The sequence below is a fragment of the Vitis riparia genome, chromosome 18 (genome assembly GCF_004353265.1).
Source record: "Vitis riparia cultivar Riparia Gloire de Montpellier isolate 1030 chromosome 18, EGFV_Vit.rip_1.0, whole genome shotgun sequence".
Classification (NCBI taxonomy): Eukaryota; Viridiplantae; Streptophyta; class Magnoliopsida; order Vitales; family Vitaceae; genus Vitis; species Vitis riparia.
In genome coordinates, this window is record NC_048448.1 from 32,220,536 (window position 1) to 32,246,062 (window position 25,527).

A 25,527-nucleotide genomic window follows, 5' to 3' on the forward strand; every position below is an offset into this window, starting at 1 on the left:
TAAGATTATTAATAATTTATTTTATCAAATTAATTTTAATTCATAAAATATTGTCCATAAAAACGGAAATTTCAATGTGATTTAATCAAAATAAAGATGGGTAATTAAGAATTATTTATATAGAGAGAGGAAAATTGTTCTCATGATTTGTTTCATTTTTTTATTTTTTTTTTATCTCTACTAACTATAAAAATAAAAAAGGGCCACCACTTTTCTCACTTGGGGCATCGGGCATCAAGAAGGCATTTTCTGAAGTTGCTCTCCAGACGAGAGAATCCGCCCTTCTCTGCGACTCTCAATCCTAGTAGGTACTAATCTAATAATGTTATTATTATTATTTTCTTTTTTTGCAACCCCCGTTTGATTCCGAAGAAAATCCATCGCCCATTCGATTTTCGGGAAAATTCATCATCGTTTGATTTCCGAGAAAATCCATGCAAAACCCCCAAGGAAAACAAAAAAAAAAATGTTTTTTTTTTTTTTGGCTCCTTGTGTTTTTTGGTTGCAAAACCCCCGTTTGATTCCCAAGAAAATCCATCCACCATTCGATTTCCGGGAAAATTCATTATCGTTTGATTTTCGAGAAAATCCGTGTAAAACCCCAAGGAAAACAAAAAAAAAATTGCTTTTTTTTTGTTGCCTGTGTTTTCTCTTTGCAAAACCAAACCCCTGTTTATTCCCAAGAAAATCCATCCCCCATTCGATTTCCAGGAAAATTCATCCTCGTTTGATTTCCGAGAAAATCCATGCAAAACCCTAAGGAAAACAAAAAAAAATTGTTTTTTTTTTTTTGCTCCCAACGTTTTCTAGATTTGTTCTAAGGGTATCTTTGTTTTTGTGTCATTGGATTTAAATTTCACGAACCCTAAATCCACGATTTTTGAGCCAGGCTGAAAAACACAACCTTTGCCTGCAAATCATGATCATAATACGAAATAGCATCTTATGTTTTTTAAAAAAAAATTGCACAGATTTTGTATCATGTGTGTGGGCTGGATTGGTAGGAAATGTCAGGAAATTTCCCAAAAAATTGGTAAAAATACTGATAAATACTGAAATATCGGCGATATTTTCGATAAATTACCGAAATTTCCATAGACCGATAATTGGCCGCCGAAATTTTTCGACATTTCAATCCTTGATCCCATTATGAGGTGTATTTGTATATCTATCATGATTGTGCATGGTTTGGAGTCAAAAATTTGTTTCTCTATTAATTTTTGAATGAATATGTTAATGAGGCCTTTAATTTACTCATTTTCAGTAATGTGTATGCCTGTTTTTTTAAAGGATATTGAGGCAAGTATAGATCACATATGGCTGAAGTAAGCCTTGGTGTGCTTATGGATATTGTGGATGAGCAATGGATGAGAGACACTCTACCTATTGATGGTAAATTTTGTTTCTCTTCCAAATTTCACATGGTACACACAGACACAGGAAATAAATTTTCCTATAATCTTTTCATAGTTCACTTGTTTTAAGTTGTCATTCCTTTACCTTCATAGATCTTCCATTGCCACCTGTATTGGTTGCTCGAACTGAAGATACGAAAGACTCAAGTATGTCTTTACATATAACACTTTATTAAATTGATGATATTTGGAAAATAGTTGGTCTTTTATTTTGGATGCATATGTTAATACTCTTTTAATGCTTCATTTTCTATGGGTGTCTTTATCCATCAATAATTGAAGTGATGATCAGATTACCAAATCATGATCATATTAGATTACCAAATAGCATCTTATGTTTTTTTTTTTTTTAAATGGATAGATTTTGTATCCTGTGTGCGAGCTAGACTAGTAGGAAATATTGGGAAATTTCTTGAAAAATTGATAAAAATACCGATAAATACATGCTGTTGGGTTTCAAATCAAATGGGTTCTTCTTCCCTAGACACTTAATTTTGTGGCTTTGAATGGGTCTTTGCCTCTTTCAATCGATTAAATAAAGGTGTGGAAATTGTAATATTTCATCTTTTTATTTGTTCTTGTTAGTTAAATTATAATAATCTATTTTCATCTTTTGGTCATGTATAACATCATTGAATCAAGATTATGTTGATTTTGGTTTTACCTACAACAAACTTGAGATCATAAACCTCAAAATTTCCACATATTAGATCTTTAATTATTGGGTACGTTCTGGTTTGCTTTGTGATTTACTGAAGAAAAAGTGTGGATTGTGTGATGGTTGAAATATTTAGTTACTAGGTTTTTTTGGTTCTGAGTCTCAAATGGATTTGTCAAGTTGTAAGAATTTGAGATTCTTTGGCTACCATTTGAATTCTAGACATGCAAATGTGTTGCTATGGTTTTTAGAGTTGTTTTGCTCCCCACATTATTTGGCTTTGGTGGGGTTGTTCAGAACAGCTTTTTGGTGATCAACAACAATTCATTGTCCTCAAATTCCAAGCTCCAAATGTGGAAAGACAAGTTCCTCAGATTTTATAAGAATAAGTTCTTTTTGTATGGAAAAATAATTTTTAAAAAAAAAACTTAAATGAGCTGTTTTAGATGAAACCAAGTATAGTTTGCATTTACATAAATTTGGAGTTATTTTAGTTCTTGTTAAATTTGTTCATTTATTTTTCCTATCCTCATTCAATATGATGTCATATTTATTTTTTTTTCATGTACCTTTCTGTAGAGCTTGGTAAACTATAGCTAGTTGTGTTGTCATTTTTTTCTTGGTCTTTCTAAGCAACCAAATGAAGCATGTGTGCATGATTTGTAGGCTATCTTTGACTTGTATAGTTTGATGGAAACCTTGGGACATTTCATGGAAAGTGTTAGGTTAAAAAATCATAATAATGATCTAAATAGTTAAATATCTTGATTAAGGTTAGATCAAAACAATAACTTCATTAGGTTAAAATGATTTCTATATTTTAGGTTTTGCTCCTAGGTTTAGCCTTTATATGTTTTTGCTATATCAATATTTTAATATTTGAGAGTTGGCTTGTTTACCCGTGTTATTAAAAAATAATCTATTATTGTCTAATAAAGGTGTAGTGGCTAGCTTGCTATTAAAATTCTTCATAAAGCTTGATATTTGATTGCTCCTCATTATACATTTTTCTTTTCAATTTGTTAATATGCTCTATATTTTTTGCTACAGATTCGAAGTTTGGGTGTTGGAAATTTAAGGCTTTCCTATAAAGTAATGCTTCAAGATGGAGGCAAGAGACTTGGTTGTAGATATACACATGAGCAACTTAATTTAAGTTTATGTATATTGTCTTATAGTGTGTTTTTAATTTCGTTGTATATTATATGAGTTTATTCTATATAGAGAAATTGGGGATAACTTTAAATAAGTTCATTGATTTGTGCTTTAATTAATAATTAATGTATATTAAATATGTTTTGATTATATATAAAATCATGATAATTTGATTGTCATTATCAGTCTTAAATAATATCAAATTGATTATACATGGCAATAGGTTCAATTTTTCATATTAAAAAATAATTTTAAAATTTTTCGAGGGGAACCTTGACCGTTGTACTTATTCCCTACATTGACATATATAAGCCAATTATGATATATATAAAATCTAACCTTGACATATGTATCTAAAAGCCTTGATATATGTGGGGTTAATCATGACATATATGATACCTAACCTTGACATTTGTTGGACTAATCTTAACAAAAGAGTGAGTTAACAATGACATAAGATTAAGTAATCTTGATATAAGTTGAATCCAACCTTAACATATATGAAAAAACATTGACATATCATATACTAATAAGATTTCATCATTTGTAAAAATAGAGAAATCTTAACATATGTATATGTTAAGTTACCTTTAAACTTTTCTTGTCACTGGCATACATAACATAAATGAACAATAATCTACCTTCACAGATATACCTTACATTGACAGTGAAAAACTGTCAACGAAGGCTTCTTTTCTTGTAGTGATATTAGTAAATCAAAACTCACTTCTCCATATATATATATATATATATGAACTTGTTGCAATGTAGGCTCGATTCCAAATTGTGAAGGGGACACCTTAATGTCCTATGCATAAAAGATTAAAGGGTCACCCATAGTTAGATGTAGGATGATAATAAGAGTTTTTTTGGGACCTATCTTCCCAGTCCCTACTAAGACAAATTTAACACAAGGATAAACAAGTGAGGATGAGCTTGAAATTATTTTATTTTATTTTTAAATATATATACCCCTTTATAACATATATTTATACCAATTATATTATTTTTATAATTAATAAATTACAATTTTAAAAAAAGAATTTAAAAATAAAAAATTGAATCAGACAAAAAATGGAAGAAGTGAACTTCTCCCGTATTATGAGTAATTGCACAAATACCACTAAAATTATAAGTAATTACACGAAAATTAGGAGAAATTAACTTCTCCCATGTTATGAGTAATTGCACAAATAATGGAAGAAGCCAACTTCTCCCATATCGTGAGTACTTGCACAAAACCTAGTACTCTATTTCAATATAAAGTATTCAACCCCACCATGTTTATATTTTTATTTTGCATGGAGATGAAAATAAGTTTAAATAATTAGAAATTGTAGGTTGTCTTATTATCATAACTATTTTCTTTAAACTAGAGTAATAATGAATGAGTACACCTAATCTACTTGCTTAGATGTATAATCAGATAAACAACAAAATTTTGCAGTACAAAAAATGGCATTTAAAAAATATTTGCAAATTAAATCAAGAATATATTTTGAGGCAATTAACCTATTTTCCTCAATAAAGAATTTAAAAAATGAAAAATGAAATTAGTTATGAAATAATATTAGTGTAATTATTTAAAAGGTAGGCATTGTATCATTCAAAGTGCTTTATATGATAATAGTTTAATGGTTAAGTGCATAAATTTCAAGATAATTTCATTTTCTATTAGCAAGCATGTTGCAAAGTGTCTTATTCCTAATCGATATATGTTTCTTTTTGGAAGAATATTGTATAAAATACTTTTGTATTAATATGTTAATATGATATTACTAGGCTAGGTCATAAAGAAAAAAAAATATAAGATAAAAATTAACTTATGAACACCATACGTGGTGGGTAAAAAGCAAGAAAGAATGAGAGACATTTGATAGAATGAAGGGACTCATGTTCCAAGATGTAGATATAAAGAGTGGGAAACCATAAGATGTTTTGCGGAGTGAAACATCTCATGGGTGGTTTTATGGATGATGCTCGAAGTGAAATTATTGTTGTAGCCATAAACACAATTGGCTATTTTTTATAGGAAAGAAGGATATATATATTTTTTTTACCACAATAAGAGAAATAAGTTATAGGGAAGAGAAATCGTACTGAAATAGGACAAAAGACAGAAAAGAAGAAAATACCTTATCCAAGCAACATTTACAATCAAGAAGTTCTGCCTTTGTCTCTTGCCTTCGTCTCACTTGTATCATATGAACTGCAAGGGAAAGGAAAAAAAACATTGTATCAAAATATTCACCTTGTGTATCAAAATATTCCATTTATTAATGAGAAGTAGTTTTGAACTATTCTCCTACTATGAATTTAGGCATTTCCCATGGATGCTCAAATTAATTCATATCCAAATCAAAACCAGAAGCCAAACCATAATCTCCATCTGTTGCAATCCGGAAATAAAAATAAATTAAATCATATATACCTGACAGCACAAAGAGAAGCCTCAGGGAGTGGGGTTTGCAAGAGAAAACGATGGATTGAAGAGAAAGATCAATCGATAGAGCGAGCTAAAGATTTGGTGGGGTGCCGCTTTTGCTCTTACTAACATTTTGGGGCCACAACAGGGTAGTAAAAAAAAGTGAGAAATAAGGCTCTCCATGTAGGTAGATACTTCAAACTAAATCAAACCCGTGTTCCAGAATTGATTCTTGGTGAATTGACATAGACATTAAACCCCAAATGACAATACACAAACTAAGAATTCAGATGCAGAAATCATAACCAAGTCCATCTAGGTTGGGACTAGTCACAACCCTGGGCAACGGGATTATGCAATCTTCAAGTTTACTTCAACTTCCCGGTGGAGAATTGAATAGTAGACTTAGTGTTCAAGAGCTACACCTAAAAATTTACAAGCACCAAAGATTTTGTCCACATCATTGTGTTTTTTCGTCTCTTCTTTTTTTGATACAATTAAGCTTTGTTGCTAGAATATTCCTTGTTGCAGAAGCATCCAAGAAGTTTGGAGTGGCCAAGCCAGCCAATTAGTCTACTTAGTTTGAGCCACTAGTTAGCAAGGAGTTTCAGCCCTGTTGCTGTTCCGAACCTACAAATAAAGGACACATAAAAGAATGAGCTTCTACTAGAACACAAAGAAATTAGCCCCTATAAGCCTATAAAGCACATAGGTCAGGTACAGAACAAAAGACTAACAGATTTTGCATGAACAATTGTGTATTCACAAATTGAGCAAACCTGATCAAGCTTGCTAGGAAAATAAATGGCGCTATTCCAGATTTTACCAAAAGCCAAACTTTCCAATTCTACATTCTAATATTACAGTTTACAGAGGAAACTGCGGAGGAAAAGAGGAGAATATTTCAAAATATTCTAGTTGAATCATCCTCCACATTTCATGCCCCAGTTCCTCAGAAAACAAGAGTCACTGGCTCAAACCACTTAAACATCAGTTCTTTCACAGCCCTTAGCTTCAAAAGAGAGAATCATGATAGAATTTGAATGTATAGCACCATTTCTGTTGTACTTACCAGAAACAAGAACAAAAGTAATAGCTCCTGCTTGAAACAAGCAGTAATGGAAAGAAATATAAAGACAAGATTAAAGATTTCACACACAGAAACCTCCCGACCATATGATAATACCCCTTCCTTGAATGATGCATCATTTCTCCTCATGGTTAATAGATTTAGTTGATGGGAAGTAATGAAAACATGACCTCTTTTATATTAAATATTTTGACAGAAAATGGGATGAAAGAACGTCCTTCCACATGGATGCCCATAACATGACATACTAGAGCAATGATTTTATCAGTTGTATGGAGACATCCAAGATGGAAATCAAGTACAGAAAATAAAATAAACTTATGCTAATAACTCAATATTTTATATATCTTGGCATCTTTTTTCTTTCTTAAAAGGATAGAAATTTTACATGCATAGTTTGCGTATAGAATTCCACAGTTTCTCATAATCCCATAAATCTATTAACTTTCCATAAATGAAAACCCAATATACATAACTAAAATAAAAAGAAGCAGGTCTTTGATAATCTAAGACCTTCTGAACCTAAGGGCTCTAAAGGAGGATGGTGTTCCCAACAAACACAACCAACAAAGCGGTTCCTCTTTTTGCCCCTTGTCTGCCATCTAGGTGGCAAACCTAGGTTTCCAAACAGAGGGAAACCCAAACCTCTTGAAAGGTGAAAAATACAGCACATCATGTAATTATACGTCCCAAGATCATCTTCAACTGCAAGAGACTCAAGGTAAAAATGGCCAAATCCCTCTCCACTTGGAAGCAACTAACATCCACTAATGCTGGGAGCTTTGCCACAATAGCCAAATCTACCCAACTCACTCGGAGAAGGCTCTGGCACATTGCACTTGTGGTCTTGGATTACTCCACCAATATCTGTCTGCCCTGAAATTGTCCAACAAACAACCATTAAATCAAGCTTAAGTACCCATATTGGAAGGCGCCTTTTCACAGCTTTCATCACCAATAATAACTACAAGCCTCCCTCTAGTCCATCAAAAATATACTAAAATAGGGATTACTATGGACTCCTTAGTGACCAATGCTCAAAGCAATATAAGATAGTGCCTAACCTCACATAAACATCAACTGACCTTCTCTCTTCCAAGATCCCAGCATTCCTCTCCAGTCATAGAACCCACAAAATGGTTAACATAGCTGTGTACATAACACTTTCCCCTAGGATTTCTAAAATTTTAAGATGCAATAAACATCACGCATGCAATATCTATAGGTGGAACACAAGTCAAGCCTAAACCTCTGTTCTAACCCCATAGTAATAGAACAGTAGAGGAAAAGATGGTCAGCAGTATCACCACTCACCAGGCATGAGCATACCACTTAAGGTTGATGGCTTTAAAGGACCTTCTAATTTGTGGCAAGAAATCAGTACTAACCTTCTCATTAGCCACTACCTATGCTAAGGGCTTAAATTTACAAATAAAGTTGGCTTGAGGATAGATATTGTATTGCCACTTTTACAAACACTGAGTAACTGCCTAAGGGTTCAAATATCCCTCATGAATGCCTCCCAAGAGAAAAAGCTTACCTTTTAAGGAACCCATGCACTCCACAGTACACTTGAAGGGAAAGGCTCTACCCTTCCCGCCTCAAGGATAGAATGGAGGGACTCAACAAAGAAGGATACACTCTTTGCCGCCACCCAAAACATCTAGTCCTCCCCTTCCACATCCGCCGCCTTATCTTGAAGCCTTGACAAAAAACACTCCACAGTCTCAATCTCTCAGTCATTGAGAGGTCTAGAGAAATTAGGAATCCAAACACCGTCCCATTGCCCACCGTGAAGGAAATCCGGCAAGAAACTAACTCCCACAAATTCCTTTTAGCTTTCCATAACCCAACACCATAGACCCCTTACTTCCTTGGAGCACCAATCCCCTTCCATTTCCCCATATTTACCATAAATAATTTCTCTCTAGAAGACATCCCTTTTAGTAGCAAAGCGCCAATTCCACTTGCAAAGGAGGGCCTTATTTAGAGAGTGAAGGCATCTAACTCCAAGACCCCCCTTTCTCTTGTCTGAACACACAATAGCCCATTTCACTAAATGAGACTTACTCTCTAAAGACCCACCTCCCCAAAGGAAATCCCTTTGAATTTTCTCCAACCTTAAACAAACTCTCATCGGCATCCAGAGTAAAGACATAAAGTAGATTGGCAAGCTAGCTAATGTACTCTTGACCAACATTAACCTTCCCCCCTTCGGAAATATATTGTTTTTTCCACATTGCCAATCTCTTTTGGAACCTTTCTTCAACCATGTCCCAAGCCACCATGGAATTATAAGCGACTCCTAGCAGGAGCCTTAAATGAGTGATCAGAAGTACACCCACTTTGCAACCAACTTCAGAAGCCAACTCCCCCACATTCAACACTCTTTCAACTGGAATCAGCTCACTCTTCGCTAAGATAATTTTTAAGCCCAAAATGGCCTGAAAGCACATAAGCAATCAACTCAAGTAAGTCATTTGGTTAGAAGTGGCCCCACAAAACACCAAAGTATCATTAGTAAACAAAAGATGGGAAACCTCCAATACCTTTTCATTTCTACCAAACACTTTGAAACCTGATTGAGTGCCTCCATGGCTAGTACAAACAAATATAGTGAGAGCAAATCCCCCTACCTTAATCCCTTAGAGCTCTTTAAAAAACCCTGACAAAGTATCATTCACCAACACCGAGAACCTTAATGTTGAGATACACCAACCGATCCAATTGATCTACCTTCACCCAAAGCCCATTTTTTCCTAAAACCTCAAGTGAAAAATTCTAATTAACATGTTCATAAGCCTTCTCAATATCAGTTTGCACAACACCCCCAATCTATTACTTCTCAACATCGAGTCAATTGCTCTATTTGCTATAAGCATTGCATCAAGAATTTTACCTTCCACAAACACATCCTAGAATTTGGAGACCACTTTGCCCACCATTTTTTTTTAACTTGTAAGCCAACAACTTGTAAAAATTGCCCACCAAACTTATCGGCATGTGATGCTTCAAATCTTCAACTCCTCCTTTCTTTGGCACCAACACTAGAAACAAGCATTGAGGCTTTTCACAAAACAACTATGTTCGTGAAATTCCTTGAAGAAACCCAAAATTTCTTCCTTTACAAAATCCAAGCAACATTGCCAGAAAGTCATAAAGAATCCATCTGGTCCCGGCACTTTATCCCCCTTAAATTCTAACAAGGCATTGAACACCTTCCCCTCTCAAAACGGTTCCTCCAGCTTTGTTGCATCTTAACTATGTAAAACATCGAAACACATGTCCCTTATATTGGGACTCCACTCCCTTGATGGTTCCATCAAAAGAGATTGGAATGCCTGAACAATCCCTACCTTAATACCAGTCTCCTTAGTGAGAGGAACCCCATTAATCTTCACCTTAGCCAAAGTATTCCTCCTCCTATATGCATTTTTCATTTTTTGAAAAAAAAAAAACTGGTGTTTCTATCAGCCTCCAAAAATATCTCCCTAGATTTTTGTCTCCAGCTTGTTTCCTCCATAAGAACCCATTTATCATATTCTGCCCTTGAAGCCTCCTTGGCAAACTCCTCCAAAGATAAAGTTCCCTGTAGCTCTTCTGAATCCCAAAAATCCGCCTGTGACAGAGCCAAATTTTTCTTAACTGCCACATCGACGAAGACATCAGTGTTCCACCTCTTCAAAAACCTTTTAGACTTTTCAAGTTTTTTGCCAAAATGAAGTTGGGGGACCCCCTGAAATTGAGGCCCATCCACCAAAACTTCACTGCATCTTTGAAACTTCCCTCCTAAAGCCACATATTTTCAAACCTAAAAGGGGATGGTCCTCTCTGCAAACCACCCCCCATCCAACAGAATTGGTGAATGGTCTAATACAGGTTTGCACAGTAAGACAACTCTGATACCATGTACAAATTCTGAATATAATTTTATGTCTTCTCAAAATTCTACAATAGGTCACTTATACACAATGGGAAATACCTAGGGAAGGAAGATTTACAGCTATAACATTCCTAAATTACAATAAAAAATCAAGGAGAAATCTTTACAAAAGAATAACAAAAAAGGGTAAACTATGAACCAATCTAAATATATTCAATCAAACAGCTTAGAATCAAGAAGTAAATTTGATAAGAAAATAAAAATCTGAAGGTTGACTTTCCACACATACGTTATCAATTCTCCAATTACTCTCTAGAATAAGCAAAGTCTTGTAGTTAAAGCTTGTAGGGTGTGAATCAGCTGATTTGAAACTTCTTAAGATCACAATTTCTGTTTTTTTTTTTTTAGATGGATCAATGCGGTGGAGGACAACGAAAGCACTTCTTTTTATATATATAAAGAAATAGGCTAACAAAGGAATTAGATGACAAGAAAAAAAGAAACTAAATGAGAAATTACAAGGGAATAAGAAGAGAGAAAAGACAGAAATTTTCTGAATATGTCTCAAAATTAATAATATTCCATGCTGTTATAATCAGTGCTATCTATAAGTAATTGAAAATACTGATCCTAAAGGAAATACAATTTTAATCATTGTTGAAATATTGAACTTAAGTAACAAGAATTGGAAATAAATTAAAAAGTAATAATAATGATTTTAATAAGATTAGAAATCCTAATTCTAAAGCAAATAGGAATCTTAATTTGAGTGCAAATAGGAATCCGTCTTATCTTCAACGTCTACATCTAGACTAGACTTGAAATGACTGATCTTGATACCCATTCAGGATCACCTTTTATTGATAAGTTCGAGAAGAAGAGAATGGAAAATCCAAATTTTGTTCCACATGCTCCTCCATAAGCATATACCAGTGAAAGATTTGGGGAAGAGAACAAATTTGAAGAGTTAGGGATGCTAAAAAATAAAAAATACCCTGACTTGATTGAGTACATGCTAGAACAGCAAAGATTCCTGAAAATATATTATACTGACCAAGTTATACATAAGATATAAATTGAAAACATATATATATATATACATATGGAGATGTTGGCAGAATAAAGATTATGCATGGAACAGTTATAAAGAGGGAAAGAGAAGAGCAAACTACTCACCTGCTCACCAAAGCCCATGTCTTCTTCATCTACCCAAACTCAGAACAACCCCCTAATGGATTGTGAGAGAGAAATTCATATAAGTTGAATGCACCAAAAGTTTGACTACGAGTGTGTCATGGATCAGTCCATGTGCAGACACGATTGACTGCTTATGCGACACCTTCTCGAGAATGCACAATATTATAGTCTCTTCCCTTCCCATCAAACTTTTGGTAGATTTCAAGTGTGTTTTTAGTTCATATTATGATCTCAGATCCTTCATGCACAAAAGAACACCTCAGCTTGAAGACCTTGGATACCAAAAAAGCAGACAATTTGAGATCCATTTTGCTTAACAACGTTTCCGAGGGAGCACCTAAGGTAATGCCATTTGGAGATATTAGCAATATAAAGATATATTAGGGAAGTGAATCATGGTTGGCCGAAGCAAAGATTCATTTCTTATAGTAGACTTTTTACAAAACAATATGGCATGCCATAAATGACAGAAAGTTCAAAAGAGTGTTGCAAAGATTCAATAAATGCTTCTATATATGCAAAAAGGATATAATCAACATCAATAGATAATGACTTATAATGCGTAACTTCTCTACAAACATTAAAATGGAACCAGAAGAGAAAGGCAAAATACAGACTGAATCAGAATGTACCAAGATCTGTAGTTTCTGCTGTCAGGATAGCAATTCTACCTAGTGCCAGAGTCTGAACAAGCAACTGTCTGAGGTGGGAGACATGGGATCACCTGTGGCTGGATTATTGGACCTTGGATGGACATATAAGAATTCCAAATCAAATTATTCTGTCCTTTTCTGCCTGTCTTTGAGTTTCAGATCCTCAAAACCTCCAATTACAGACTCACTGTTAATAATCCTTAGCAAATAAAATAAATGAACACAAAAAGGTGAAAATTAGGTCACATCTGCAATCAAACTAAAGGAGAAAATTAACATACAGAAATTTGGAAAACCCTTAAATAGATTCCTAGCTTGTATTTTTAATTGTCAACTCATGGTCTACACACATGGAAAGAACTAGAAAAGTAACTGTAGTAAGCAATTAAACCAGCTCATAAAGCTAGACTCAAACCCAGTAGTTGAAAACAACTCCATTAGCCCTAAAGAAAACTTATATCTTGGTAATGCATAAAGAGAAAGGCTAGCATTGAAAAATATTGAATAAACAAGCAAATTTCACATGTAATTGGGGAAGTAGAGGTCACTTGGTTTACCTCTTTCTATCATTCTGCTTCCTGGTTTTGATTTGTGCTCAATATTGTCTCAACTCCACTACCATAAATCCAATGAAATCAAGTTCTCCATAAAATATCTGCTTTAAAATTGGTCAAACGTACATCATCATTATTAGGGTTTTTCTTCAATAGATGATCAAGCTTTGCTGCTAGCTACCTTGTTTCTAGAGCATCCTCGTGTGCCCCCTAGTCAGCATATCAGCTTTTACTTCATCATGCTTCATAGCCAACAAGAAAAGAGAGGAACAATAGAATGAGTTCCTACTAAAACAGACAGGAATCAAACCTTATGATCTCATATAACATGAGTGTGTGAAGGAGCCAAAGACATAATTGGTTTTTCTTGAACAATAATGATCACAAAAAATGCAATTACCCGATGCAACTCACTTGAAAAATCACTCGTGTTTGGTCATATTCCAGTTACATTATTGTTATACTTTTGACAAAGAAGAGAAAATGGAACAGTTTCCACTGGAAAGAAGATAGGGTCAAAAACATCCTTCCACGCATATACACTAATTGCACGTGCTAACAGCCACATGCAGCACATGTGGCCTGAAATTTATTGCCTTGTGTTATCAAAGGCCATAATATTTCAAGTAAAGAATTTTTAGTTTCATAGAGATGTCATAATCAATATGTGATACAATAGTAAATATCTACTACAAACAAAATACTGTACAAATCTTCCTTACTTTTTTCTTTTGTATATACTGACTTGGAATATGGAGAAAGTTCTTGCAGACATAATTAGAAATAGAATCCTAGACACTGAAAATACAAAAATTCATGTAAATCACATCATTTTGAAGGGAGGTGATTGAAACGGAAATATCTGCACCTCAAAACTTTTCAGTGTATTAGTTGCAATATACTAAATAAGCACCCTGCTCTGCCTACTGGAAACAATAGCCATACAATTTCAAGAAGTAAAATGAGCAACAGCGAAAATAAAATAAATTTCCTGATAAAAGGAATAAAATGTAGAAAATAAAATAAATTTCCTGATAAAAAATTCTTAATGGTCCAATATCCCTTTTTTTCCTTTCTTATAAATCAATTAAAGATGCACAAATTACATACATAATTATACCATGGAAACCCGAGATTTTAAACATAAAATTTCTCATAAAGGGAGACATAGAAACAAAGCAATTAACAAGCTCTATGATATTTCCATGCTATATTAGGAGTGAAAATAATAATCAGTCAGAAGATATTTCCAGAAGACGTAATGGCAGCATGCTGTAACTTTTTGTGAAGTAAAGGGCATTTGTCGATTGTGTCTCATTTGAGTTTTCAATCAAAGAGTCAGTCCAACAAAGTAACATTATTATATATGTTGTTCTAAATAAGCACATCACTGGAATAAATTTACATTGACGTTCAACTTATCACGCAAGAATGCTCAACAATCAAGTAAAGGTCCAAAAAATTTTGAATGAAAAGAACTGAATATTCATACAAAAAGGTAGTGAATGCCAAGGGGGACTGTTGTCTGTGTTTTATTCTGCATAGGATCTTTATGAAGTCAATTCAAGCAACAAATAAAATGCTGATCAAAATGGACATAAACTATTTTCTGTAGATAATTAGGAATTTATAGAGCAAAATGACAAAGGGGGCGCAACCCATGTACAGAAGGACAGGGAGACTTGTCTGTGCTTCATTCTGAATAAGATCTTTATGGAGTCAATTCAAGCAATACATAAAATGTTGATCAAAATGGATGCTAAACTATTTTCTGTAGATAATTAGGGATTTATGGAGCAAAATGACAAAGGGGGTGCAACCCATGTACAGAAGGACCATACTCAAACTGTGCTACATATAAACATGGTAGGCAAAAAAGAGCATAAAGGAGCTCTATGTGAGGTTTAAAACTTTATGTAAAACATCTATCAAGATATACTTCAGCACAAGGTATGGAGCCTGGGTGAATTATATTTGCAACATTCAAGGAATATTGTAGGAAGTTACAAATGCTCTTTTGCTATTATACTAGCTTAAAGTACTTCCTACATGTGGGAAGTAAGGCCTCATGTGGACCTACTATGAAGTTTTAGGTCTTATCTTGAATACTTCCCACAGTATATTATAGTTAGGAAATTACAAATGCTCGTCCGTGACCATATATGCATGAAGAGGTTCAGAGTTTACATACATACATGAAATTTAAGATCTTATATAAACCTAATTGAAAAAATTTATATACTTGTCCACTAGTAGTAACTTCTTGTCGATCTGCTACCTACAACACAGCCGCCACGGTATAGTGAACAGTGTTGTAAGTATTTTATGCCTTTCATATCCAGTTTCTACCATATATGATTGTTTAGTGTTTTACGTACAAGCTTTGGTCTCACCTATATCGACATTGTTCTTCTTTAATCTAACAAAGACCTTGAGAAACAGATGATAAACTAATTGATAAGATCTGAAAAGTAATTTTACCCTCTCTTGGAAAGGAAAATTGTTGTACATTCACTAATTGCAGGCCAAGTATCATGCTTATTCACAATAAAAGAATTTAATGGTACTATGATGCATGTATACATACACGAGCTGCATATTAAGAGATCATGCAAAAAAAATATAATGAAAGATATAAACATTTACTAAAATATTTGAATCCAAGTACAGTAGTACAATTGGTCCATCACTCTACAAACAGAAAGAGAACATATTTCAATAGGAGCTGGAAAAAATACTAATAATGACAGAAAAGGAATACAAGGATGAGAGATACTTCTTGCTACCCAGAGACAAAAGACAAGGAGCAGAGATGGTAATTACTATTAACCTATTGATGAATATAAGTGAGTACCTCAAAAGCCTAGTTCAGATGGCAAAAGATTAGGATGAATGTAATGGCTTTCTAGGTTTGATTCCATGTCCCTCAAAAACAATAAATTAAAGTACCAATGGATATACCTGTACATACACACACAAAGGTGACATCAGGAATATGCTAAATAGTGAACCACTTATAAAGAGCACCTAGTCTTTTATTTTTTTATTTACTCATTTATTTTCAAAGAAATAGAGAAGTTTTACTAAGAATAAAGAAGGATTAGATGTCCTTCATTCTAGTACTGCAAAAACTAACTTACCTCAGGATCATCCTAACTAAAGAGCAAAAGGAAAATTTAAGAACATGAAATGAACCTCGACTCTAATGGCTCAAACAAATGACCCCTCAATGAAGAAAAACCAAATCAGCGGGAATACCAACAAACTTCTTGATTCTGAAGATGCAAAGAGAGGTTAAGAAAAGTACTATTTCAATCAGGTAGAAGTTGTGATACACAGACTCTTCAATTTTACCTAGCATATTTGTTTCAAGACAACACAACATGGCTGTGGACATGGAATCCTTTCCGGATATGCATATTTTACTTCAGGTATGGATGTTTAATATTTATTTTTTTTATTTCTTAGCAAATAATTTCATTCAAGAAAGAGGAGATTTTACTGAAAAGTGAATGTCTATGAGAATATTTAGGGGTAAAAGGGAAAAAGACAGATGGTTTTAGATGAAGGACATCTTGCTTTATGATTGTTTTCTAATTATTATTATTATTTTTAATTATGTTGTACCCAAGAATTGATATCCATTGTTTAGTTCCTTTTTTCCTCTGAGTCCTCATATCCCAAAATTTAAGGGTGTGAGGAATCAAACAACCCACACCCAAACCCCATGAAACATTGGTTAGAAGAGTTGTATAAATTCTTGAAAGTTATGGCATTTCCTCTCATTCTAGATCACCCAAACAATGGCAAGCAGTGCATAATATCAAAGAGTTTTGTTTTCATAACCTCTTCTTATCCCTAAAGGGAAATAACTAAGGTCTGAAGAATCCTCTATAATACAATTTACTACAACATTTGCAACAACTCAGTTGTACCATGGAAGGTCACTAGAAAAGATGTAATAGAGAAATAAATGGTTAGCAAATCCCCTACTCCTCCTAGGGAGAGAATAGGTGCAAGGACTAATAGCTCTAGAGGCTCTTCCTATCTACTACAAATCATTTCACTTTCTTGCAAGCCACTAATCAAGTGAAGGCTAACCATAGGGAATTTTGCTAACCAAAAATAGGTTAGGTTTCCTTTAGAAGAAAAGGAAAGAAGACTTGTTTTTTAGAACTTCTTTATTTCACTGCTTTGAATGCAGACAAATGTGGGAAAGAACAAAATGAATGCCTAAAAGAAGTCAATATTTGCACTAGAGTCTAGTTTTTGCATTGTTTAATTTCTGTTGAGTCCTCACTCTTTCAAAGATTTGGTACTTGGATGGCAGTGTTCTCTTGGACAAGAGGGGCAAGAAAGGAAAGAAAGAGGAACTTTCAAGGGTGGACTACAACCAATGCTAGTGGCTAAAAGAACCTTACTCAAAATCCTATAACCAAGGCTATAGTCATAGAGGAAACGAATGTCTATCTTTGACTTTGTAGATAGCGTAAGCCTATCTTAGCCTGTGTCTTCTTTCTTCCATTTTTCTTTTTGGGCCTTTGACAACCCTTGTATACTTCCTACGCCATGCACCTTCTCTTTTCTAGGTGCTTTTATAGTGAATTCAACATTTGTGTATTGTATAAAAAAAAAAGGTTATGAAGATGATAAGTTATACAATGATCTTATTATGATATGAAGTCCATCCATATAGACATTGTCCATACTTAGCACCTGAAAATTCCATAACTTTTTAAGAGAACATATCCTTTTTTGTCCTTGAGAACTAAAAACTATAAGCATTTTTTTTTTCAATAATAGGTATTTATTCAAATCTTTGGGACAAATGATTTTGAATCAAATAAAAACTTATGTTGGAAATGTAAGAGACAAGTTTGATGGTAGAAATGCAATTGTTAGAAAAGGGATATGATAGACCTTAACCCATAACCAAACTTAAGGAAATATTTGATGAAACTTCAAAGAAATACATGAAACATTATGAAACAACAGTTCCTGAAGTATTAATAAAAGATTTTGTAGGCATTTCCAATTAGTCCTTTCAAATACTTAAAAGGTCTTGCCATAATTTTGAGTTATTTAAGGAACCTCACCTAAATTACGTTCTTCCAAAATAAGAGGTCCATTAAACCTCTAGTTCCTATTTTGGCTCAATTGATATGTTCATTAAATCAGTTTATCTATAAGGGATACTAAACTCATACCAGTAAAAAAAATGGACTCCAAAAGAATGGATTTTTGTAGGATTAAAAGGAAAAAATAGATGTAGATTAAACAAGAATTGCCATTACATCCAAATATCTTGCTAAAAACGCACATGCAGGTGGATCCTATCTCCTTCCTTCTTTTATCCTAATTCTTGTACGCTTAGGATGTCATTTTTTAGTGTTGTTGTTATCAAGGTGAGGAGAATGTGCTTTTGCGTTCTTTTGATGAATTGTCATGCTTTTCCTAGCTCACCATGCTTTAACTCTATCAATAATAGTTTTGTTGTCAAGACCAATAGCAACAGCAATGTTAATTAAGATTTGTCCTAAAAGAGATATATGTGGAATAGTTCCAATCCCTTTTGTTTGGGAGGGATTGACATCGTCTTTGGTAAAAACAAAACCAACCCTCTACTTACCCATGTAGAATACAAACCCATAGACTCCTCATTTTGCTATTAGTATGATTAACGCTAGCTAAGGAAGACTCTTACACTCGAGTTAGAGGAATGTTCACCAAGAGGGTAGGAGCAAAATATTATCTTTTTTGCTTACACATCTTCATGTTTTATTGCTTATTATGGGGTAATATTGAGGGATTAGAGCCTCAATTATTACCTTAGATTTTTACTTGATATGGAAATTGTGACGGTAGGGTTATTGTTCCTAATTTGTTTCCTTTCCAGTGGAGTTGTTAGATATAGATCCAAGATACAATTTCATCTTGTAAATATCTTAATTGCCATGGTGCTAGTCTGCAATGAAAATGGGAGATGATATGGAAACCTTCTTTAGGGACTAGATTCCAACTTCATCACCTCCTTTTTTGCTACCAAAACAAAAACAAACACAAACACAAACACAGGCTAAATCCTCACCCCCAAACTAAACAACAACAAACCTCTCCCCTCCAAATTTGTGGTCTTAAAGCATTACAAATGGCAAGGAGTATTGATGCCATGCTATTATTTCCTTTTGTTTTGTGTTTAGAATGTCAATACACATTAAATGCACCACGCAACTTTCATACATGCCAACTTTCCCACCATTTGCCATACTTTTTTAGGGGGCTTCGTTTAGTAGCTAAAGAAGAATCATTTTTGTGTACAAAAAGGAGGAAATTCATGCCTCTTCATGGTTGGAAATTTTTTCCCCAGTGATACTTTACATTCTTCAACCGAATTATCTAATTACGTATTAGTTTCTACTTGATTCTCCTATGCTTCATTTTGATCTTATTCTTCCTTTTTTTTAAGGATCATCCTAGACTTCCTTTCATTTTCTAGGACATGGTGCATAAGTTGCGATCTCATAAGGCTAATATTCCTCAAGAGAATGTTGAACTCTCATGTTTTAAAGGGAAGGGGAACCCTTGCTTCTCCAAACCCTTCAACATTAGGACGTGGATTGTGTGGAGAGATTTCTATTGTGTTTGCATGGGACGAGAGTGAGTAGGTATGAAGAAGATAGGTTGCTTTGTACAAAGACAAAGAGCGACAAGTTTACAGTTAAGTCTCTTTACACTGCCATGGAGTTAGGCAATTTAGTGTCTTTTCCAATGAGAATCATTTGGAACTCTTGGGTGCAGCCTAGAATGAGTTTCTTTGCTTGGGAGGCGAAATGGGTTAAAGCTTTAATCTTGAATCAAGTTCAAAGGGGAGGATGGTCTTTAGCAAATAGATGTTATATTCGCCAAATGGATAAAGAATCCATAGACGTCATCCTAATTCACTGTGTAAGGACAAGGGTTTTATGGGAGTTACTCTTTACTTTTTTTTGGGTGTCTTGGGTGCTCCCCTTGTCAGTTAGAGAGACTCTACCAAGTTAACATGGTTTGTTTGTGGGCAAAAAGTGTAATAAAGCTTGGAGAGCAAAGCCCTAATGCTTTTTTTAGGCGGTTTGGAAGGCAAAGAATAGAATTGCCTTCGATGGTGACATGCTTCTCTCTAAAGGCTAAAAAACTCTTTTATTTGCTTTCTTTGGTCGGAGACTAGGATGTTTATAAATGATGATCCTTCGACTCTAGTTCGTTTCTTTGATTGGTTGGACTCTTGTTGAGGGCGATGTTGTTGTAGCCCTTCTTGTTTTGTAATTCTTTCTCTTGTTTGAGCCTTTTGGTATATGTGTTATATACCTTGGGTCGGTCTTTTAGTACTTCTTTTATATATAATTCTTTATCTATTAAAAAAAAAAAAAACACCAACAACTTAGTCGAGTACTTTGAGATAACCTTTGTTGTTGGTCCACAAGAGGAACTAGTCCTGCCATATTCACTAACATGAACCCACCTACTATGCCATCAACCTCACCACTTATGAACAAACACATTGATGAGCTTCCAAAGTGTGCCCACCCCCATGGGCTACTCCAGGATTCGAAATTAGAATGTTGGTCAGTAAGACGATTCATAGAATCCTCAAGGCCCATCACAACCTTAGCAACTTCATCTTGAACAATCGTTTCCAAGTATCCAATTTGTAATCTCCAATGGGTATTTCCACAAAGCACTCTTTACCTTTCCCTTGAATCGCGAAGGAACTGTTGCTCAGCATCCAACTTAGCACCCTTGGACAATTAAAGCCATTTCCAACTTAGCACAAAGCACTCTTTATCTTCTGTCATGAGTATTATAGAATTGCATGACTTAAAGTATTATAATTTACCTATAGATAACACAATGACTCTCCATTTCACTAAAATTTAAGGATAATTAGATTCTTTCCATCATGTTGCAAAATGAAAATATGGTAGTCATGGTCAATTTTTTTACAATCCCATAGACCTTAACTAACTGCATTCTCAAATATCATATCAATTTACACATAAACCCATTATTCCCATACACCCATAAATAAGTAGCATACATTCATCAACAATTGTTAGCTGGAAAAACAGCAAACAATTGCATTAATTTAAACATAAATAGAAACCAAAATATAATATATGTACTTATAGCTAATGCTTCTACTGCCAACAAAAAATAGTTAATAAATGAAAAATAATAAGCCATGTAAAAAATCGCTAAGTTGACCATCAATTAAACAATATTATAAAGATTACCAATAGTGACTAAGATGAAGCCCAACAGATGGAAAGAATGTGAAACTAGAGAACAAAATCAAAATAATGAAAAATTAGATTTCGCTGGGTTAAAGTAAAAAGAGAAATAATCCAAAATTTTGTCCCAAAAAAAATAGTAAAGGAAAAAAAAAAAGAATAAAAAGCATAAGTCCATTAAGTGAAGGGGCATTTGTTATCAAACATCTTACATGCAAATTGAGTTTAAATGAGATCACTACAGGGCTTCATACTTAAGATCATCAATTGAAGAGCATAAGTATCAATTAAGGCCTAGCTCAAGTGGTAAAGGATTGGGAGGGTTTGTGGGAGGTTCCAAGTTCGTGTCCTAATGGGGACAAAAATTTACCATTACAAAAAAGGGATAGCTTAGGGAGTATATGCTAGGAAATTTTGTTAGGAGTGATATTAGATTGGCAATTAAAGAGTTGATTACCTGAGCAAAAGGTAAACATATCAATGTGGAGGGATATGGATTTACAACTAGCAATAAATAAGAATTAATTGAGCAGAAATCTTTACTTTCAATGATTTTGCTAGAAAAGAAACATATAAACAAGCATAATTGAAGGCAAAAGGAAAGGAAAAAACAGCATACATGATTAGCAGTGGACATGGCTTAGGGTTATATTAAACGTCCAAAGGAAAAACTGAGATAGAACTTTAAGGCAAACCATGAAGTTAAAACATGAATAGAAGAACTCTAATGACAACAGATAAACAAAGACAGAAATTCTTAACTATAATTCAATTAATGAAAGGAGATTTTCACATTGTTGAGTTCTATTGCTAACAGAAGCTAAAGACTGGGATCTCCATAACAGGTGGCAGGTTGACAAAAAACTAATATTAGAAGTATGCACTTAAATTAAAGTTCATACTTAGGTTGGCATAAAGTATTAAACTTCAGAGCCCTGTATAAAGTACTCAGCCTTTGCATGCATGTAGGTCACAAACAAGCATTTATGCTTTCCTAACTACAATATACTACATTAAGTACTAACATAAGGCCTTAAACTTCATACTCAGGTATGTATTTGGCCTTAAAGTCCACATAAATAAAGCACTATAATGTTTAAGCACATACAAGACTAAAGGGTATTTCTAGTTCCCTAAAGACAGCATCCTCCAAATTTTGCAAGGAACTAGTCTGGGCTCCATACCTTATGCTCAGGATAAACCTGAAAAATAGAAATAAAATTTTAGAGTGCTGATACATCAAGTGAACATCTTCAAACTACTTATAGTCAAGTATCAACTTCCAACACTAGCAACAAGTTATAATTGAGATACTAGCATTAAATATAATCTAAGAGCATAACAACAAAGTTTGGCATTTGGATCATCCGTCATATAACTCGATCAAACCCATGTGCAGCACAATTTCACACATCACAAATCGTAGCCATTTAGCAACAAAAGTAATCCTGAACAAATTTATAGAAACATGACCTTTTAGCCATCTTTTTCACCAAGTAAAACATGGTCTAACAACTTAACCACAGCCAATCACACAAATGAATCAAGATTTTCAAAACCAACTTCAACATTATGAGATACCACTAGTCCAAAAGCATATAAACATATAAGTATATATTAAATGTATATATAAATAAACTAGTTTCAATCAAGAATTAGCATCCAGTGCCCATGACAACTTAAAATTAAGATGCTTATACCCTAGAGTAGAAATTAAGACATGACAACAAAATCTGACATTACAATCATCCAACACAGCAATCAACCATATCAAAATGGGAAAAATTGGGTGTTGTACAAAAGTGTGTCTGGCCTAGTAGGTGGAAAATAAAACTACAAATTTTCAACAGCATGAATTAAGGTTCATCCATATTATCAACTAAAAATTTTAAAACAGGGGGTGGTGATGATTGGTTAAAATGCTCAATCAACATCCAGTAAGAGAGTTCAATGATGAAGTGCCGCACTCTTAAAACATCCCATAGGGACAAATGCTTGGTTTTGAAATAATCCAGTTTATTTATGCTATGTAAACAGAAAATATACAAACTCAAAGGTATAAAATAGCCATAAAAATTTGACATATATGCTTTCTATCAGCATTGCCTATGAAGTGAGTGACGAAAAATGGTTAGCATAGAAAATTCCAAGCAATTGGGATTAAGAGCTCAGATGTTGCAACATGTAAAAAAATTTGAAAATGAGCATCCTGTACATCAAACAGAGAAATTAGTAACCAGCAAAATAAATCATCAGAAAATTCTTATTACCTTGTCTTCCTATTCCTCCATTTTGATGGCCAGCTTGCAGTCTATAGTAGGCATTGGGTGAAACTATGGTCTCCAGGTAGACTTCTACCTCATGACAATGACGAGTCCCATAGATTGTAGGAATCGTTGATTCATCTCTATCGATATTGTACAAAACTAACAACCCATAGAATTCCATTAAAATTGCTCCGTCTCGCAAAAAGAACACTGGCTTTGTACAATCAACAGTCATTGGGTCCGGGAAATAAGGTACAGTAACCAATTTATTCCAGGACTTCTTCACCCCATATTGCTCCATTACCCACACATCAACAGCCTCGTCATTATCAAAAATAGTGCAAAACCGTCCTCCTAAAGCCATAATCATTGGTTTCACATTTGGATCTGCACAATCAGGCAGCGGCACCATCCGATAAGATTCACTTGCTAAATCAAGTCCAACTACACTCCAGTAGTAATTTTCACTGTCCCCAACTCCCCCGAAATTGATTGAACCATTCACATGTATCCCTGGTTCATCAGTGAAAAGATAGCAGGGAAAATTCTCAATTTTTCTCCAAACATTACCTCTCAATGAAAAAACCCTGACTTGATATTCATAATAGCGCCCGATACAGTAGCAACCCACTCTCGTAACCTTATAGTCATCGGCAATGCTGTCATACCCAAATCCATACGCCACCAAATGAAAACACTGCATAAAAGAAATGGGGGGCAATCTTCTAAATTCCCTAGTCGATGGATTCCACACAAAGATTATATCATTTTCTGTATCCCGAATACAAAAACAAACCAACCCATTATAGCTACCAATGATCTCATTCATAACACCCAATTCGCTACCCGGATACTCATGATTCACAGAATGCCCAACAGGCTCATAGAACAGGCAAGATAAAGGGCAAGATTTAAGCTTCATAGAAGGATAATGCATAATAAGCCTCGAGTTATAGACCTCACCAGAGTCTCGTGCCGCAACTGCGAGTTGTTTCTTCTCGAAATCGGGATCGGAGATCATCTCACGCCATGATTTGGAATCGCATTTGAACCGCATCAGGGACTTCACAGGAAGAAGACACAGAATCTCCAGAATGATTTCGTCTGGAATATGGGGCAGGGTTGCAGTAATGCGGACCCTTTTAGAGGGCCGGCGAGAAGAGGAAGGGCGATCCCGGGACTCCATTGGATGTCTGCAATGTTGTGTGGAGGTGGGTTTGGGAAGGGAAAGAGAAGAGAGGTGAGGGTTTTGGGGTGAGGGTGAGGGTGTGGGAAGTTGAAAAGGGTGGATAGTTAGTGAAAGACGTTTTGGATGCTTTATCGTTCACATTTTTGCATGGTCACCACGTGGAGATGGCCATGTTGGAATGTGTCAACTACAGTGGAGCCTTCAGCCTTGCGTGGCAACTCCAATTTTGATTTTAATTTCCTTCGAGTTTGATGGGGATTTCCAAGGGATTTGTGGTGGAAATGAAAATTTGATTGAATGCGTTTGGTACTAATTTTAGGAAATATTTTTAGTAACATTTAAAAATTTTTATCTTTCAAGTATTAAAGATGTTAAAAATTCTTTATAAAATCATTATCAAACATATTCTTATTTTGTACCAAAATTTCTCATATATTTGAAAAGGGTAGTTTATCACAACTAAAATGGGTTCTTATTCACTAATCAATATTACAACTTTCATGACATATAACATGCATTTCAATAGAATAAAAAAATGAAATAATTTATATAAAATGTTAATGTAAGTAAAACAAGTTGAAAATAATCTATATAAATAATTTATTGATTTTAAATCCATTTTTTATTCTTCTTTCTTTTTATTTTTCCTTTTTATTTTCTTTGTCTTATGTTTTCCTTCACATTTTCCAGAACCCAAACATAACCTAAAAAAATTGCGTTAGTATGCCTCAAACTCATTTAGTCATGTCAAGTCAAGCACCTTTGATTCCTTTG

The 25,527-nt window shown here is 34.2% G+C and overlaps 1 protein-coding gene across 4 annotated transcripts; it reads right to left on the reverse strand.

The window, feature by feature from the left end:
• Positions 1–6,142: 6,142 nt before the first annotated feature.
• On the reverse strand, positions 6,143–24,777 carry LOC117907606 (F-box/kelch-repeat protein At3g23880-like). Of its 4 annotated transcripts, none has more exons than XM_034821203.1 (5): positions 23,568–24,777; positions 13,212–13,272; positions 12,495–13,131; positions 11,803–12,160; positions 6,143–6,283 (listed from the first exon to the last, which is right to left on the reverse strand). In XM_034821203.1, exons 1-2 carry the CDS (start codon positions 24,748–24,750, stop codon positions 13,268–13,270), a joined length of 1,188 nt encoding a protein of 395 aa, XP_034677094.1. In that variant the 5' UTR covers positions 24,751–24,777; the 3' UTR covers positions 6,143–6,283; positions 11,803–12,160; positions 12,495–13,131; positions 13,212–13,267. The 4 variants fall into 4 exon arrangements, with proteins under 4 accessions (XP_034677094.1, XP_034677093.1, XP_034677095.1 ...); XM_034821202.1 differs by having other exon boundaries at positions 12,495–12,646; positions 13,034–13,272; XM_034821204.1 differs by having other exon boundaries at positions 12,495–12,663; positions 13,034–13,272.
• Positions 24,778–25,527: the final 750 nt, after the last annotated feature.

What these genes read in the sequence shown, in the direction of transcription:
- LOC117907606 (XM_034821203.1), bottom strand. Translation starts at nt 24,750, where the DNA reads ATGGAGTCCCGGGATCGCCCTTCCTCTTCTCGCCGGCCCTCTAAAAGG.